Source organism: Schistocerca cancellata, chromosome 9, assembly GCF_023864275.1.
Source record: "Schistocerca cancellata isolate TAMUIC-IGC-003103 chromosome 9, iqSchCanc2.1, whole genome shotgun sequence".
NCBI classification, from domain to species: Eukaryota; Metazoa; Arthropoda; class Insecta; order Orthoptera; family Acrididae; genus Schistocerca; species Schistocerca cancellata.
In genome coordinates, this window is record NC_064634.1 from 314441154 (window position 1) to 314458848 (window position 17695).

Here is a 17695-nt window from a genome sequence, read left to right on the forward strand (position 1 = left end):
GCCAGTGCTTCCCTTGCCACCCGTTGATCATAGCTATCCAGGACTCCCTTTCTCTCCTTGATAAACGTGGATGCTCAGTGGTTTTCATTTGGACCCCAGGCCATGTTGGCATCCCTGGCAATGAACTTGCTGATCGACTGACTAAATTGGCTACTAACAGGCCATCTCTTGCTATTGGCATTCTGGAAATAGACCTTCTCTCAGCATTATGTCGTCTGGTTTTGGGACTTTGGAATGCAGAATGGCACACTCTTTCTTTGCCGAACAAGCTCAGGTCGATAAAGGATTCTACAACTATGTGGCAGTCTTTGGGCCTCTCGTAAGGCCTCTGTTGTCTTTTGCCGATTCCTCATCGGCCATAATTGGCTGACTCATGGTTATCTCCTCCATCGTGAGGACACACCTCCCTGTTGTTGTGGATCGATGTTGACTGTGGTTCACCTCTTACTGGACTGTCCCAACTTAACCACCATACAACGGACTCTTAGCTTTCTTGACTTGCTACCCCTGGCGTTAGCTGACAGTTCCTCAGCAGCTGATTTTGCTTTACAGTTTCTTCGTGGTGAGGGTTTTTATCACTTTAAGGGTGGGATGGCAGGCCCAATCTTGCTCCACCCTTTGCCCCGATTGGACTGGCTTCGACTGGGCTTGGTGGTTCACCCCTGTCCTCTGCCTTCCCACTCATTTCCTTATGGGGTCTGTTTTATCCTGAGTGTCTATCTTGTCTACCTGTGCTTCTTCCTTTATGCTCTTGTCATTTGTCACTTTCTTTCCCTCTCTTCTTCTACCTTCTTCCTTCCTTCTCGTCAATCGTTTGTAATTTTATGGTCATTGTAGTTCCCTCTTATAGTGTGAGGTTTTATCGGTTTTAATTATTCCAATGTCGGAGGGACTGATGACCATCTAGTTTGGTCCCTTCTCATAACCAACCAACCAACCAATCCACTGAACTAAATTTCACTACAGTGTTTCATTGCACTTGACCTTGCTGCTAGGTTAGCCTCTAACAATGATGTGAAATATGTTTTGAATTTTCTTAACTGAAGTCAGTTGAAAACTTAAGTAATTGTTACTTTTATCTACAACCTAAACAGCATTGAATTAGAACTGGGGAAGAGTGACTGCAAATGTCAGTTCTGTTGTATTAACTCTGCTGCTGTGTGCAACTTGTTAGTGAGAACACAGTCTTGTGTGGGGAGCTGGATTTCCACTTGAAAGAGAATTTGTACAGTCTGTATTCAATGAACCAACGAAGTACTGTGGCCATAGGAAGAGAGTAGCTCCCAGTAACAAATCCAGTTTCTCAAAGCACTAATTCTGGACAACTTTAAAACTGAATCAGTAGAAATATAAATGTTGAATCTTTGTGTATGGCAGTTAGTGTTCTCATAACAATAGATGTCCTTATATCTTCCAACAGTTTTATAACTGTAGCATTAGATTAGATTGGATACCATTATTACTTTTGTTTCATGGAGGTGAGACAGTAGCATAAGAACCCCAGCTACGCTCAATACTTTCACTGAGATCCATATATCTGTAATATTGTAAGCATTCAGATGTAATTCTGTCGTAGTAGAATGTGATTAGCCTAATGTAACTTGCTACTTTTGAGGTATCAACTCGCAGGAGGGGAAATGATGCTATTTCTTTTGTAATGTCCACAGTGAGTCATCCTCCCTCTTGTGCCACTAACTGTTGGATCGGTATAGTTGGCCCCATTGTTCACCCGCTGTAAACAGCTGTATATTTTATAGAGTATTGGTTACGTCTGTGTGGCATACATTCCTGGTATGTCTCTGTGTTAATGCTACACCCCACCTCCTGCTCACTCGATGTTAGGCTGTTAAAAATCACAAGCTATTTTAATCACACATTAGCCTGCTGTGTCATTCATGATTTGTATTGAAAAATTTCCATCAGATTGTAGTGTAGTCCATCTATAAATTGTATACTTGTTTCAATAACAGCTTTTGTCCACAACTGAGAGATTTGGGAAAGTGAAAGAGTGCTTATCTTGCAGGGTGGGGTAAAGTTCTTCATACGGTCACGCATGTGTGGTCATGTGTAATGTCCATCACTGAATGAAATGTTGAATTGCCTTGATGAAAGTTAAGTGGATTCTACCCTCATCCCTGTTAGGCTGGGCTATATTAAGAGTACTGTTATACAGTGGAAAGTCCTGGATGGAATAACAATAATACACTTCTGCATGCTTCCTAAAGTCCACCCAGAATGTCCCATTGTTACTGTGACCTCACTGAGAGAATCTCTGCTCTCATAGACGCAACTCCTTCAACCTATTACCCGTAGCCTACCCTCCCTTAGAAAAGATAACAACCATTTCCTCATACAGTGCCCTGCTCATCACTATTGATGTCATCTCCCATTAGACTAACATCCCTAATGCCCATGGCCTTACTGCTATTGAACTCTACTTTTCCCAACACCTGATCAATTCCAGGACAACAATCTCCTTCCCAGTCGCCATGGCCAACTATATCTTCACCCAGAATTACTTGTCATTTGAAGGCATTACCTACAAACAAATCCAGGGTACGGCTGTGGGCACCCACATGGCACGATTTTATGCCAACCTATTCATGGGCCATCTACAGGAATCCTTCCTAAACACCCAGAATCCTAAACTCCTCACTTGATTCATATTCATTGATGACACCTTTGTGATCTGGATCGAGGGTGAGGACACTCACGTTCCTACAAAACCTCAACTACTTCTCCCCCATTTGCTTCACCTGGTCCTACTCAACCCAACACCCCACCTTCCTAGATGTTGACCTCCACCTCAAAGAATGCTATATCTGTACGTCCGTCCTGCCCGTATCAAACCTACTAACCAACAGCAGTACCTCCACTTCGACAGCTTCCACCCTGTTCCATACCAAGATGTCCTTCCATGCGGCCTAGCCACCCGTGGTAATCGCATCTGCAGTGACGAGCAATCCCCCTCGTAATATACCGAGGGTCTCACTGAAGCCTGTTCCACCAACCTTGTACAGAAACAAATTTCCTGTGCCTTATCTTTCCAGTCTCTCGCCACCTTACAATGTCCCACCATCCATCTACAGAGGAACATTCCCTACGTAACTCAGTACCATCCAGGATTGGAGCAGCTGAGTTGCATTCTCCACCAGGGTTTTGCCTGCCTCTCGTCATACCCTGAAATGTGAAACGTCCGGCCAACTCTCCTTCCTACCCCTCCCACAGTGGTATTCTGCCATCCATCAGGCCTACACAATATACTCTTCCATCCCTACACAACCTCTGCACCCAACCCCTTACCTTATGGCTCATACCCCTGTAGTAGACCTAGAGTCAAGACCTGTCCCATACATCCTCCCACCACCACGTACTCCAATCTTGTCACAAACATCATCTATCCCATCAAAGGCAGGGCAACTTGTGAAATCATTCATGTGATCTACAAGCTGAGCTGCAACCACTATGCTACATTCTGTGTGAGCATGACAACCAACAAGCTGTCTGTGTGCTTGAATGGCCACCAACAAACTGTGCCCAAGAAACAAGTGGACCAACCTGTTGATGAGCACGCTGCCAAACATGACATCCTTCATTTCGATGTCTGCTTTACAGCCTGTGCCATATGGATCCTTCCGGCCAACACCAACTTTTCTGAATTGCACAGGTGGGAACTTTCCCTGCAATATATCCTACATTCCTGTAACCCTCCTGGCCCAAATGTTTTAGTCATTGTTCTCTTCCATCCAGCCCCTTCTCTGCTCCCATTCCAGTACTACACAGCCCTCATTCCACCATTGCAGCCAGTGTTTTTACTTCTCTCCTTTTCTGCTAGCCCCCACCCCACATCCATGCTGCCCTCCATCTAACATGCCGACTGCATTTAGCTGCCCTACCCTCTCTCCACCTCGTTCTTGTGTGCTCCCCAGCAGCACCTCACTGTCTGCCACCTCTACCCTACTATCCCTCCTCTTCCTGTCCCAGCCTCCTCCCCCACTCATTTGCCAGTCCCATCATGCATCGGTGCTGCTGCTTGCAGTGTGGCTTCAGTTGCCTGAGACTGCAGTCGTGTGTGCGAGTTGCATTTGCGTGAGCGTGTATGTGTGTCTCTTGTCATCTATTTTTGACGAAGACCGTACTGGCCGAACACTTTATTTATGACAGTCTTTCTGTTATGCCTATCTGCAACTCAGTATCTTTGCTATATGATGAGTAGCAGCTTTCCTTTTCATAATATTGTTACAATAATATGAAAAGGATGGATTGCTGCCTACCACATAAAGGAGGCAATGAAAAGACAGCTAAAATATTAAGCTTACAAAATTCTGCTTCTGAAATAGAAACATAAATGCGCGCACACACACAAGCACAACTCGCTCATATTTTACCACAATCTCCAGGCACCGGAGCCCAACTGGCAGTTGGAGGAACGACTTTGTCCGAATTGCTCTCGATATGTGTGTGGAATGGGAAAAAAGCCCTAATAACTGTACAGTGGGAGGTACCCTTTATTATGCAGTTCAGTGATTCAAAGGGTATAGAGATAGATCTAGGAGCTTGTGTGTTACCAGACTTCACCATTGTGCCTGTCTGCAACTCAACACCATCTCCATGAGGTGATCAGCAATCTATCCCTTTCATATTAATGATGTTGTTGATAGATACTTAACTCTTAACATTTCTTTATTCAGTTCTTGTGACATTCATAGTCATTTATTAAACTTTATGTATCATGGCATTAAATGTACTTTTTGGGGTAACTCCAGAATTAATACCAGAACAGAAATTTGAAGAATGTTGCAGTGTGTTAAATACCCTGTTTGTGTATTGAAAATAAAATATTATGTAGCTAAAGACCAGTAATACTTCTCACGTATGTAATTCCTCCCTGTTGGACAAGATAGCAAGTTGTTACCATATAACAAGGTTGCTGTAATCTCTCCCTAAACAATGCCTTTCAAGTGTGAATAGTGTATAAATTGTAGACTAGTACAGGGATGTTAACAAATGAATATATAGCTGTAGCAATCTAGTTTCTTGTGTCTGTTGCCAGTGTTTGCACTGAGTGCCATGATTGCATGGTTATTTTGAGTTGGTATTGTCTAAAAATATCATACCATTCTGTAACTCCAGTTCTAGTAGGTTTCAACATAGTTTTATAGAACTGCAAGATTTTCTTTCTTATTGCAGAGGTCACCCAGTACACCAACACCATCAAGACCTCATACCCCTCAAACGCCACAATATGCTGCTGGTATGGCAATGGTGGTTCCAACATATGTAGTGACAACAAGCCAACCTGCTTTCACAAATCCTAACCAAGGAAACCGCTTCCGTAAAAGTAAGTTATTTGTGCTGTTCATAAATTACTTTTTTGTTTTGTTGGTGATTTTGGAATTCTACAAAAGTATAGTAATAAATAAAACATTATTTGCAGCTGGTATTATGTTTTGGAATGTCCTTGCACCTAATATTGACTTGAAAGGCTTAGCATTGATTTAATGTGGCATTATAGTATTGGCCAGTAATAAATAATAATAATAATAATAATAATAATAATAATAAAGACGACAACAACAACAATCCTGTGGATGAAGCAAGTCAAGATAGATCTGGAGAAGTCGAACTTCTGAGTCACAAAAATTAGAAATAATTTAGGAAAAGTGTTAAAGATTTCCAAGGATTTCAGACTTAAAACAGAAGAGCTTAAGCAGTGCAACTAAGGAAGTAGGCTGCAAGTAGGCTACTGAATGCTTAAGGAGTACTAGAGAAAAGAAACACTTCAGATGAAAATAAGACTAAGTGTGTAGCATAATCCTCAGTTATCAGTTCACTAGTGAAATGGTAATAGTGTAACATGTGGAAAAACTGTATTGATCTTAAAAGGACAGTCAGGTAGGAAGAAACATAAGTAGTGTCATTTAGTCTTCTTACGCATCCAGTGTTGTTTAGTATGTTAGATCTTTTTTATATTTGGATGTAATTATTCATTTTCTCATTATATTGAAGAATAGTGAACATTGATGAATACACAGTGGAGTTGGCTCTTTTCTTCATTCATATTTATCGAAAAAATTCTCTCTGTCTCTCTCTCTCTCTCTCTCGCCCCCCCCCCCTTCTCCCCCCCTTCAATAGTAGTAACATGAATAAAAAATGTGAAATCTGTTTCTTTATCAGCTGCAGGTTCCTTACGTATATCCTCAATTTAAACATCACTTGGGTGAAACAGTTAAGTTTCTGCATCAAAGGAAAATTCAGTAAAGAGAAACTGACATACAGAATTGCTGGTCAGAACTTACCTTCAGGAGGCAAAATGTTTAGTTCTACTTATAAACATATATGCAAACAATTTAGGAAAAGACAGAGTAATACTTACTGTAAAGATTACTTGTTAAGTTGCAGACAGGCACATTTAAGACACTTATACATAAGCTTTTGGCCACAGCCATTGTCAGAAAGAGACACACACAAATTATTTATTCACACAAGCAAGTACACATAACGCATACATGACTGCCAACTCCAGCTGCTCGGGCCTGCCGTGCCGGAGTTGGCGGTATGCATGCTGCGTGAACTGAGGACCAGAAATTCTGACCCGAGATGAAGAAGTCAGTGGTATGTGTGCGTGAGGTGTGCTTGTTTATGTGAATGAATGGCATGTTTGTGTCTTTTTCTGACAAAGACTGGGACTGTAAGCTTATGTGTAAGTTTCTTATTAATTGCTCCTGTCTACAACTTAATGTGTAATCCTTATTCTTCATGGTAAGTAGCAATCTGTCTTTTTGTACATTGTTGATATTCCTACCTGGAGTTTCCAGTGATACATACAAAGTGTTTAATAATTTTTCAGCAGTATCCCATCAGTGCATACAAAAAGTTTAGACTGGATTAATTAAAAAAAAGAGAGAGAGGGAGAGAAAAGTTGGGATAGTGATTTTAGCTCCCCCTACTCCGTTTGAGTAAAACACGCAGAATATTCATAAAACAAAGTGAAACTGCCAGAAAAGTCCTGTGGGATGTTGTTTTAACTCACACTTCACATTGACTCGAGTGTTATGTCGTCACAGTGTTGATCCTTGGTGTGAATTTCTGCACTTTTGTTGTTTTCTGGTAGGTTTAAATTGATAATGCCAAGTCTTGTCACTTGGGATGATTTCCACCAGAAAAGACTTCCTGTGTTTGGCATTTGTTGAGTCATGGCAGGTGTGTACGAGTCATTGCTTGTTTGGGAATCAAGCTGTATGGGATAGATTCTGCACATACTTGATTTTGAGATGTTACTCCATTATGATTTGTGCAACAACGTCAACACATTATGGCCACACATCCATTATTTAACACTGCCTGCTTGAATGGACATCAGGTTTACAGTTGTTAGTTCAAGCTGCACCTGTAATTACCATGCTGATGTAAGCCAAGAATAAAATCTGTCTTAGAAATTCCTGGTCAGACGCCTTAGTTGGAGGGTGTTTCTTTTCAGTAAATACAGGATGAAATTGAGGGACCAAACTTCAACCAATGAAACATAAATGTTCAAAGCAAGTGAGAAAGTGTCAGCTTGCGGTGACAGCAGGAATGAATTGTACCTAGAAATAGTTGTTTTGAGGCCTAAGAGATGGCACACTTAAAGTAAAATTGACATTAGGAAAAGTGGATGAGTGAGTTGAATTCTCACGGGATTGCAGTGATTAACCATTGTAGGAACTTTCAAGCAAATTCAAATAATAATTGTCTAACAATTGTGATATGGAACATCAGAGCTTCTAAGATTATACAAGAGTCCAAAAGTTACAAAACTCTTGAGTGGAACATTCGAAACATTCTTATTCAAAAATGCCATTTTGAATCAATGTTTTAACAACTTCATAAATGGGGAAAATAAGAATGTCTTCACCGTATTGCACTAGCCTTCATGTGTCATTGCAGTTTAGGTTACTGAATCAGACACATGCTATATCATGTCAGTACTGCTAGAGAGCAGGGAGCCTTCATGTGTCATTGCAGTTTAGGTTACTGAATCAGACACATGCTATATCATGTCAATACTGCTAGAGAGCAGTGTACCCAAGGAAATGTTCTTAGCATCACTTTCGCCATTTCCATTAATAGTATTACATCCAAAGTAAGCAGTCCAGTTGAACTCTACTTACTAATTGTATATTTCTCAAGTTCCTGCTCTTCTTCCAGTCTGAGCTTGTTTACAGCAACATAAGCTTAAGGCGACGAAACAGTGGATCCAAAAATTGATTTTAAATTCTCATAAAGAACCCATTTCGTTGATTTTTAACTGTCCACATCTTTTTATCTTCTTGCCATTGGCATGATAGTTACCGTTTTAAAAATTTCAGCAACTGTTTAATTTTTGGTCTAGGCTTACTGATCTCAAGAATTTGAAACATCCTAAAGTCCAGACTTGAACACAGCTTTACTTTATATAGCTCTCCAAAGTAGACATTTAAAGGTATTGTTGCCCACAATAAGGGTATTTGGTTAGCAAATAGTATCTATGAAACTAGCCCTGTATCCAACGTTCCAAGACTGATGAGTGACTGCATTTTGAGGACTGAGACATGTTACCACCGCAGTCATTTATGTACAGTAAGCCTGCTGATCCGTCTTTTGCTTGGTAGTTCAGAAAAGGGCTGCATGCAACAAAACAATCCAGAATTCAGGAACAAGAATGCCTTGAGAAGTGACAAATATTAAGCTCCGAATCGGGTGACTCAAGTAGCCACACTGGCTAATTAAAAAGCCCAATCTGCTTTTGAAAATGTCAAATGGTTATTCTTTCATATAAGATCCTGAAGCGCAGTGTCCCCAATATATGTAATTTGACTTGGAAATTTACACTATCCAACAGGCTCTTGAAAGGATAAGTCACTGTAGCAGGAAATACAACATTTGCTCACTCTGTACCGTCAAGTGAAAATGTATCCAACATAGTGAATGATTCAAAACATTCAAGACACTTTCCTGAACATTCAAACCCAAGGGAAAGATGTATTTTTCTCGTTGGTACCGGATCATGCATTCACACTGTAATGTTTGCGGGAACCAAAGGTATAGCACAAGTGATTCTATCCCCTTGTATGTTTTGTCTCATCGGCAAGAAGGAAAGTTGAGCCAGTTGGAAAAAAAGCTGTTGAGAGTAATGAACAAGAACCTGTAAGTGATAATGCCAAATATTAAAGCTTTTTCATGTCCTCCAAACCATTGAGGTAGAAGAAAGTGGTGCATTGCTCCATGGCCAACAACTGCTTTTTTCCCGGACAAGAATACCCACCAGTTCGCAGTGGTACTAATTGTTCCATTATTACTTCTTAGTGATGACACGGTTGCTATCTTCCATAAGTTGAGCATGCAGCATGTATATCGGCCAGTGATCAGACAGACTAAAATTCATAAGGAAAGAAATGTTTGACGAAGATAATGTTTAAAGGGCTTGAGACATTGCTTAATGAACACACAAGGAATAATCTGACTTTAGTTTTGACTCATGAAGGACTCTTATTTAAACCACTCAGTTGTAAAGTTTTATTTGAGATTCTGTGTCTGATTCGTATTTGAATTACAGTACATTCTCAGAATTGAAGTTTTCTTACTCTTTGCAGAATTTGTTCCATCTGGTTTCCTATGTTGGTAATATTAATTTGCACCCAACTTTCTTTACATAATTATAAAATTTCCCAACTTTTAACACTTAATGGAGCAATGCTCATGGGGAAAACCATTGTAGGTGACATAAAATGACACTGGTATAGCATAGGCTTTCAGTCCTGTTTGTCCATTGAGTAATGAAAACTGTTGATGACACCTTAGTTCCTTTGTGCACTCTTTTTCTAACTTTTGAATGATTAGTGCTTCCATTGAAGATCAAAGCAAGCTATAAAATCATCACAGTTTGACCGTACATTCCAAACCCGATGTGTTGCTAATGGGGACCATGTCGTCTCTTCCCGTGAGTGTCATGGGTCTTGATGAGTGGGCCATACAGGAGATCAGGCTAAAGGAAAAAGTACCTTACCCTGTTGCTCGCAAGTTGTTGGCTAGTTGAAAGCCCTGTGTTTTACCATCTGATCCTTTTAGTACCCTTCTTGCTGTGCCTCGCGTTAACAAAGGACATGGCCACGCAGACTTGTCATCCCCAGTAAAAACCCCCAGTATCACGGTAGAATCCTCATCTCCTGCTATTCTGACTGTACAAGAAGCCACCAAATCTACATCCCTGGCCACAAAATCCCATTCTTCACATCCGGCAGGCCAGAAAGGACAAAAGGAATACTCCTGCGAAGACTTCTTACATCTCTCCAGCAAATACACATCTGAGTCTTCATCTACCAGTTGTAACGCCTCTAAGAAATCAAAGAAAGGCAAACGGTCTTCTCTGACTCGGAGATCCTCTGGTGTTGTTGAATTTTTAAAAGACGAGTTTTCAAGGTATGTGTGTATTCTGCCTTGTTGGACATCTTTATCCGGGAAAAATGGGTGCTCAGGGCTCCGTCCTGAGCATTGTCCTCTTTGCTATAACCATTAAGTCTGTTATCGCCTGTCTTCCTCCAGCTCCCTTTTCATCGATGATTTTGCAAGCTATTGCAGATCTGTATGGATTTGTCTCCTTGATCGGCATCTTCAGTGATGTCTCATTCGTCTTTACTCTATGAACATCAACAATGGCTTTCGCTTTTCCACTGACAAAACCATTTGTATGAATTTCTGGCAGTGCATTGGGTTTCTTCCACCATCTTTACATCTTGGGCCTGGTGCTCTTCCGTTTGCTGAAACTATAAAATTCCTGGGGCTCATGCTTGGTAGAAAAGTTTCTTGGTCCTCCCATGTGTCTTACATGACTGCCTGCTATACCCGGTCCTTCAATGTACTACATATCCTAAGCAGTACTTCCCTGGGAGCCAAGCAGACCTCCCTTGTCCATTTGAATCTAGACCTTATGGTGTTTCATTTATGCATCGGGCTGGCTGTCCATTTTACACCGTCTAAATACAATTCACAATCATGGAATCCATTTGGCCACCGGCTCCTTCTACACTAGCCCAGCTGAGAATCTATGTGCAGAAGGTGCCGAACTACAGCTGTCATAAAGGTGTGATGTTCTCCCCAGTGGGTATGCATCCCGTTTGTCTGCCATGGCCGGCCACCCATCCTGTGCCACCTTTTTTCGATGACCCCTTCATCCCAGTATGGTCTGTTTCCCTTTTCTCTTTTACCTACTGGAATTTGCTTTCAGCTATTGCTCTGGTAGCTTAACTTTGTGCTGCTGGCTCCCCCTCCCCTCCCTGCCCAAGGCGCTTGAGACTCTTTGGGGGGAGGTTCATACTTGGCTACCACAGGTTCCCAGCCTTAGCAGCATCCTTTCTCTTCCATTCTGCATATCTGTCCTCTTGCCATTCCTTTTCCCCTTGTCTGGGGTGTTATTGGGAATGTTCCACGTTTTCTGTCGCTGACATAAGAACAGTCTCATCACTGTTTTTCGTTCCCTTTTCCTTTCTTTGTTTGCTTTTCCCTATCCTTCCTCCCTGTGCGCTCCTGAAGGCAGGCCCACACGTCTGACATAACAGGTGACTGGATAATGCATAATTCCCAGGCCCAGGTCAACAGGTAGGATTTGCATGAACCCCCTGGTACAGCCCAGGCCCAGGGAGGGTTGATTGTCTGAGCTGCTACCTTCCAAATTGCCGATTGGTCCCTCTATCAGGTGTTCGGGAGGCGTGACCTGAGGTGTGAACAATCACCTAAGGCAGTTGCGCCCCCTTGTGAAGAGGGCCCCCAGTTGAAAGGAGCATGCCATCGGAGACGCTGGCAGTCGGGGGGGGATTTTCTCGCAATGAGCCAATCATCTTCACAATCACTGTCTACGAAACGTAAACGGAATGACGGTAATGATTCAAAGACCCTTCCAGCTGCACCACAGTTCCTTGTGGTATCGAGTACTGAAGCAGGTTAGTCCTTCGTAACGGTAAATCTGTTTATTGTTCAGAAAGGTGTTGATACAGTTGCCGGCCCTGTGAAACCCTGCCCTCGTTTATATTATGGCACTTTGCTTTTGGAGACTACTTCTCAGTCTCAAGCAACAACAACTTGCCACTTTGCTTCTCCACAGCTATCCTGTTCATGTGCCCATTGAACTTTGAATTCTGCCCACATGCACTCTTTTTCTCACCTTTGATAGTGGTGCTTTTGTCAAAGATCAAAGCAGGCTATCATGTTATCACAGTTCGACCATACATTCCGACCCCAATGCTCTGCTACAAGTGTCATTGTTTCAACCACAATCGAATGTCTTGTCAGCACCTGGCCAAATGTGTAACCTGTGGTAGGGATGCACACGAGGGCGATTGTCTGCCTCCTCCTCCCCACTGTATCAACTGCAATGGCAGCCATACTGCTTCCTCTCAGGATTGTCTCATGTATCTCGATGAGCGGGCTGTCCAAGTGATTCAGTTAAAGGAAAAAAAGCCTTACTCAGTAGCTTGCAAATTGCTGGCTAGTCGCAAACCCTGTGTTCTCCCATCTGACACCTATAGTTCTTTTCCTGTTACCCCTCGCTCCATGAAGGATATGGCCACACAGACATGCGACCTCAAATTCAGCTCTGAGGTTCGGAAATTGCCCAGTGTCAAGGTAGCTTTGCCTTCCTCCCCGTCCAGGTGTGCAACAAGCCATCAACCTCTCGCCTCAAGGGCAAAGTCATCAGCTACACAACCGAACAGAAGGGATACTTCCATGAAGACTTCCTCCGTCCCTCCAGCCAAACAACACCCAAGTCTTTATCTAACCGGAAAGGCATGAAGTAGTCCACGAAAGGCAAACGGTCTTCCCCTTCGCCAACTCGAAGATCCAGTTTGACGCTGTTAGCGTGTGGTACCTTAGTCGGGCCAGCCTCTGTCTCGCCGGTGCGCACCACCAACCGTTTTTCAGTGTTGGACTCCATGGACCGACTGCACAAGCAAGCTGATGCTTCTGTGGACTTCACGGAGCAAGATCCTGCTGCTTCTGTGCCCTGTAGTAGTGAATCGACACCAGCTGTCACTCGGCGGCTGCCGAGTTGACACCCCCTACACTCTTCCTCCTCATGGCTGTCCTTCAATGGAACATTCGCGGCCATTGGTCCCACAAAGAGGATTTTCAGCTGTTTGTAGCATCGCAGCATTCCCTTGTACTCGTGCGTTCAGCAAACAAAATTGCACTCTCAGGATCGCTTTGAGCTTTCACATTACTTGCCGTCCATTTTGACCTTCCCCCTGAGGTCGGCATTCCGTCTCATGGGGGTGTCGTGCTGCTTGTATGGGATGACATTCATAGTCAACCCATCTCCCTGACTACCTGTCTTCAAGGTGTTGCAGTTTGCCTACTGACTTTTTCCCTCTGTACCATTTATGTACATCCATTGTTTGTTGTCACCAGTGCAGACTTCTTTCAGCTTATTGGGCAGCTACCTCCCTCATTTTTACTACTCGATGACGTTAATGCACATAATCCCCTTTGGGGTTCTCCCAGGGCCTGTCAGACGTGCCCTCATGGCTGACCTTCTTAACCAACTTAACCTCTTCTATCTTAACACTGGAGCACCCACTTTCCTTTCTGACTCCTCGCACACCTATTCCCATTTGGACCTCTCCTTGTGCACTGCCCAGCTTGCCCGTAGTCTTGAGTGGTCCGTTCTTTCTGACACCTACTTGAGTGAGCATTTCCTGTGTGCTCTCCATTTGCTGACTCCTACCCCACCCGCGTATATGCCCAAATGGCAGCTTACTAAGGCTGACTGGCAGATTTATTCCTCCCTGGTGACCTTCAAAGAACAAGATTTCCCCAGTTGCGATGCCCAGGTGGACTATCTCACCAACGTTATCATTACTGCTGCAGAACATTCCAGTCCTCTTTACCATGTCTTGTCCCAGTCCCTTGGTAGACTGAGTCATGCCGCAATGCAATTCGTGCACGGAGACATGCGCTCCACATTTGTAACCATCGTCTTACGATTGCAAACTGCATTCATTATAAACAGGTGCATGCAAAGTGTCGCGTTCTTCGGGATAGCAAATGAGCTAGCTGGATTTCATTCACTGTTCTTTTAACAGTTCCACCGCTTCCTCTGTCGTGTGGGCCAACCTCCAATGGCTCTCTGGGACAAAGATCCATTCCCCCATTTCCAACCTCATAGTAGCAGACGATGTTATCGTGGACCCTATTGCTATCTCCAACACCTTGGGCCACTATTTTGCGGAAGTTTTGAGCACTTCCCACTATCACTCCATTGGAAACTAGCAGAGGAGACTTGGGTGATACACTTCTCTTCCCTGAATTGTGAGTGCTACAATGCCGCCATTACTATGAGGGAGCTAGATAATGCTCTCAGTTTATCCTGATCCTCTGCCCCAGGACCGGACGCCATCCACATTCAGGTGTTGCAGCAACTTTCTCTCGCAGACAAGCAGTTTTTGCTTAACACGTTCAACTGCATCTGGGCAGAGGGCACATTTCCCATATGTGCTGGCATGAAGCCACCGTCTTACCCATACCTAAGCACGGTAAGGGCAAAAACCTTCCTTCTAGCTACCGCCTCATGTCTCTTACCAGCTGCGTTTGCAAGGTGGTGGAATGTAAGATTCATGCCTGGCTGGTATCGTGGCTCGAGTCCCGCAATGTACTGATGAATGCACAATGTGGATTTCGAGCACAGCATTCTGCAGTTGACAATTTTGTTACTTTGTCCACCCATGTCATGAATGGTTTTCTGCAGAAATCCCAGACTATGGCCATGTTTTCGATTTGGAGAAGACCTACTACATCTGCTGGAGAACTGGTATCCTCCGTACTCTTTATGCGTGGGTCTTCTGTGGCTGCCTGCCCTGTTTCCTTCAGTCATTTTTACAAGTTTGAATTTTCAAGGTGCGTGTGGGTTCTGTCTTGTTGGACACCTTTATCCAGGAAAATGGTGTGCCTCAGGGTTCTGTCCTGAGTGTCATCCTCTTCTCTGTCGCCAGTAACCCTATCATGGCCTGTCTCCCACCAGGCATCTCCGGCTTCCTTTTTGTTGATGGTTTTGCCGTTTATTGCAGTTTTCTACGGACCTGTCTCGCTGAGGGGCGTCTTCACCGCTGTCTTGATCGTCTTCACTCCTGGAGCATCGACAATGGCTTTTGGTTTTCCACTGACAAAACCATCTGTATGAATTTCTGGGGACGCAAGTGGTTTCTGCCACTATCTTTACATCTTGGGGCTGTTGGCCTTCTGTTCATTGAAACTACGAAATTCCTGGGGCTCATGCTCTATAGGGAACACTCTCGGTCCTCCCATGTATCTTACCTGGCAGCCCGCTGTTCGCGGTTCCTCAATGTCCTAAATGTCCTACATGTCCTCAATGATACTTCTTAGGGTGCCGATCAAACCACCCTCCTCTGTTTGTACCAGTCCCTTGCCTTTTTTAAACTCAACTATGAGTGCTTTGTTTATGTGTCTGCATGCCAAGCCCTCTTACACCATCCCAACAGTATCCACCATCGTGGCATCCGCTTGGCCACAGGTGCCTTTTACACTAGCCCAGTTGAGTCTGTATGCTGAAGCCGCTTAACTACCCCTGTCCTATTGCCGTGACTATCTCCTCAGTGTATACAAAGGTGCTATTGCGAAGTTCCATGTGAAGATCATGAAACTGAAGGCGATAGACTGAGGATGGAGTAGTGTCCTTAGAAAGCGAATGAAGACCTAGGTTAACATGGGCTGCTTCACGAAGCCAAGGTCACTTCTGCTGTGTGTGGCCACCCATCCTGTACCTTCTCCTTTGATGATTCCTTTGATCGTCGTTATGGGGCTCATCCTTCTTTTGTGTTACCTCATGGTGTGTGCTTTTGGCACTTGCTACGGCAGCTTAACTTCACACTACCTGCACCTTTCCCAGTGGGTGTGAACCCTTCACGGCTTTGCGAAGCAGCCCATGTTAACCTTGGTCTTCATTTGCTTTCTAAGGACACTACTCCAGTCTTGGTCTATCGTCTTCAGTTTCACGACCTTTGCATGGAACTTCGCAATAGTACCTTTGTATACACTGATGGCTCTCGGACTGACCATGGGGTTGGGTGTGCCTGTGTCGTTGGCACCCATGTATTTCAATATCGGCTCTCGGCACACTCCTCAGTATTTACTGCCGATCTCTTTGCCTTGTATCAGGCCACGGAGTATACCTGGGGACACAGCATTTTCAATTGTATCCTCTGCTCAGACTCACTTAGTGCCCTTCAAAGTCTATGTGCACTGTACACTGCCCATCCTTTAGTGCAGCGGGTCCAGGAAACCTGTCACTTGCTCACTCTTGATGGAGCCAGTGTGATGGTTCTGTGGGTTCCTGGTCATGTCGGTCTGCCAGAAAATGAGGCTTCCGCCAAAGCTGCAGTCCTCATACCTCAGCCCGTGAGTACCTATATTCCCTCCGATGATCTCTGTGTTGCCTTCTGTCAGGAGGTGGTGTCCTTTTGGCATCGCCAATGGTCCTCCCTTCTTGGGAATAAGCTCTGGCTTATTAAGCCTCTCCCAACAGCTTGGACGACTTCCCCTCGGCCCTCCCGCCGGGAGGAGGTTATTTTAACTCAACTGTGTATTGGGCACTGCCTTTTTAGCCATCATCATTTGCTTTCTGGCACTACCCCACCACTTTGTATATATTGCACTGTCTGCCACTTCCAGATGGACTGTCCATTTTCTAACCTTTTACGTTCCTGTTTCCGATTGCCGCCTGAATTATTGGCCATTTTAGCGAATGTCACGCAGGCTGTCGACTGCATCTTAATTTTTATCCGCCAAAGTAATATGGTGAAGGCCATTTAATTTTTAGTTTTCGACCTCCCTTTCTGTATGGTGTCTTTTTTTAGCCCTTATTCCACGTGCCTGTTTCAGCTGTCTTCTGTTATGTCGATTGGGCCTGATGTATAGCCGTTTTTTAACTCCCCGCTGGCTTCGTGTTCTATAGTTTTGACTTGGGCGCGTATGACCCCAGTTGTTATTGTGCCCTAAAGCAAAACAAAACCAAAAACCCGGCAAAATGTATAACCTGTGGTAGGAATGTGCACGAGGGCAATTGTCTGACTCCTCCTCCCCCGTGGATCAACTGCAGTGGCGACCGTGCTGCATCCTCTTGCAATTGTACCATGTATCTTTATGAGCAGGCTGTCCAGGAGACCCGGGTAAAAGAAAAAGTTCCTTACCCAGTCGCTCACAAGGTATTTGCTAGTCACAAACCCTGTGTTCTACCGTCTGACACTTACAGTACTGTTCTTGCTGTCTCGCTCCCTGAAGGAAACGGCCACGGAGATGTGCACCCTCAAATTCAGCTCTGAGGTTGTAAAATGGTCCCAGTGTCACAATAGCATCACCGGCCCCTCGTCCAGCTGTGCAACCTTCGCCTCAAGGGACTAGGTCCCCAGCTACACAACCAGCGGGCTGGAAAGGACAGGAGGATTACTCCCGTGAAGACTTCCTATGTCCCTCCATCTAACCAGCACCTGAGTCTTCCTCTGCTAACCAGAAAGGCTCAAAGTAGTCCAACAAAGGTGAACCATCATCTCCTTCGCCGACTTGAAGATCCTCTTCGACGGTGTCGCCACTTGATACCTTTGCCCGGATGGCCCCCGTTTCATAGGTGCGCACTGCCAACCGTTTTTCTGTGTTGGACTCTGGAGACTGACAG

The 17695-nt window shown here is 44.2% G+C and overlaps 1 protein-coding gene across 1 annotated transcript in view; it reads left to right on the forward strand.

Annotated features, from left to right (window-relative positions):
- Positions 1-17695, forward strand: part of LOC126100191 (ataxin-2-like) — a 124333-nt gene that overhangs the window by 63517 nt on the left and 43121 nt on the right. The window contains exon 10 of the mRNA XM_049910750.1: positions 5191-5341. Within this exon, the coding sequence (XP_049766707.1) occupies positions 5191-5341 (151 nt within the window). The remainder of the gene's footprint in view (positions 1-5190; positions 5342-17695) is intronic.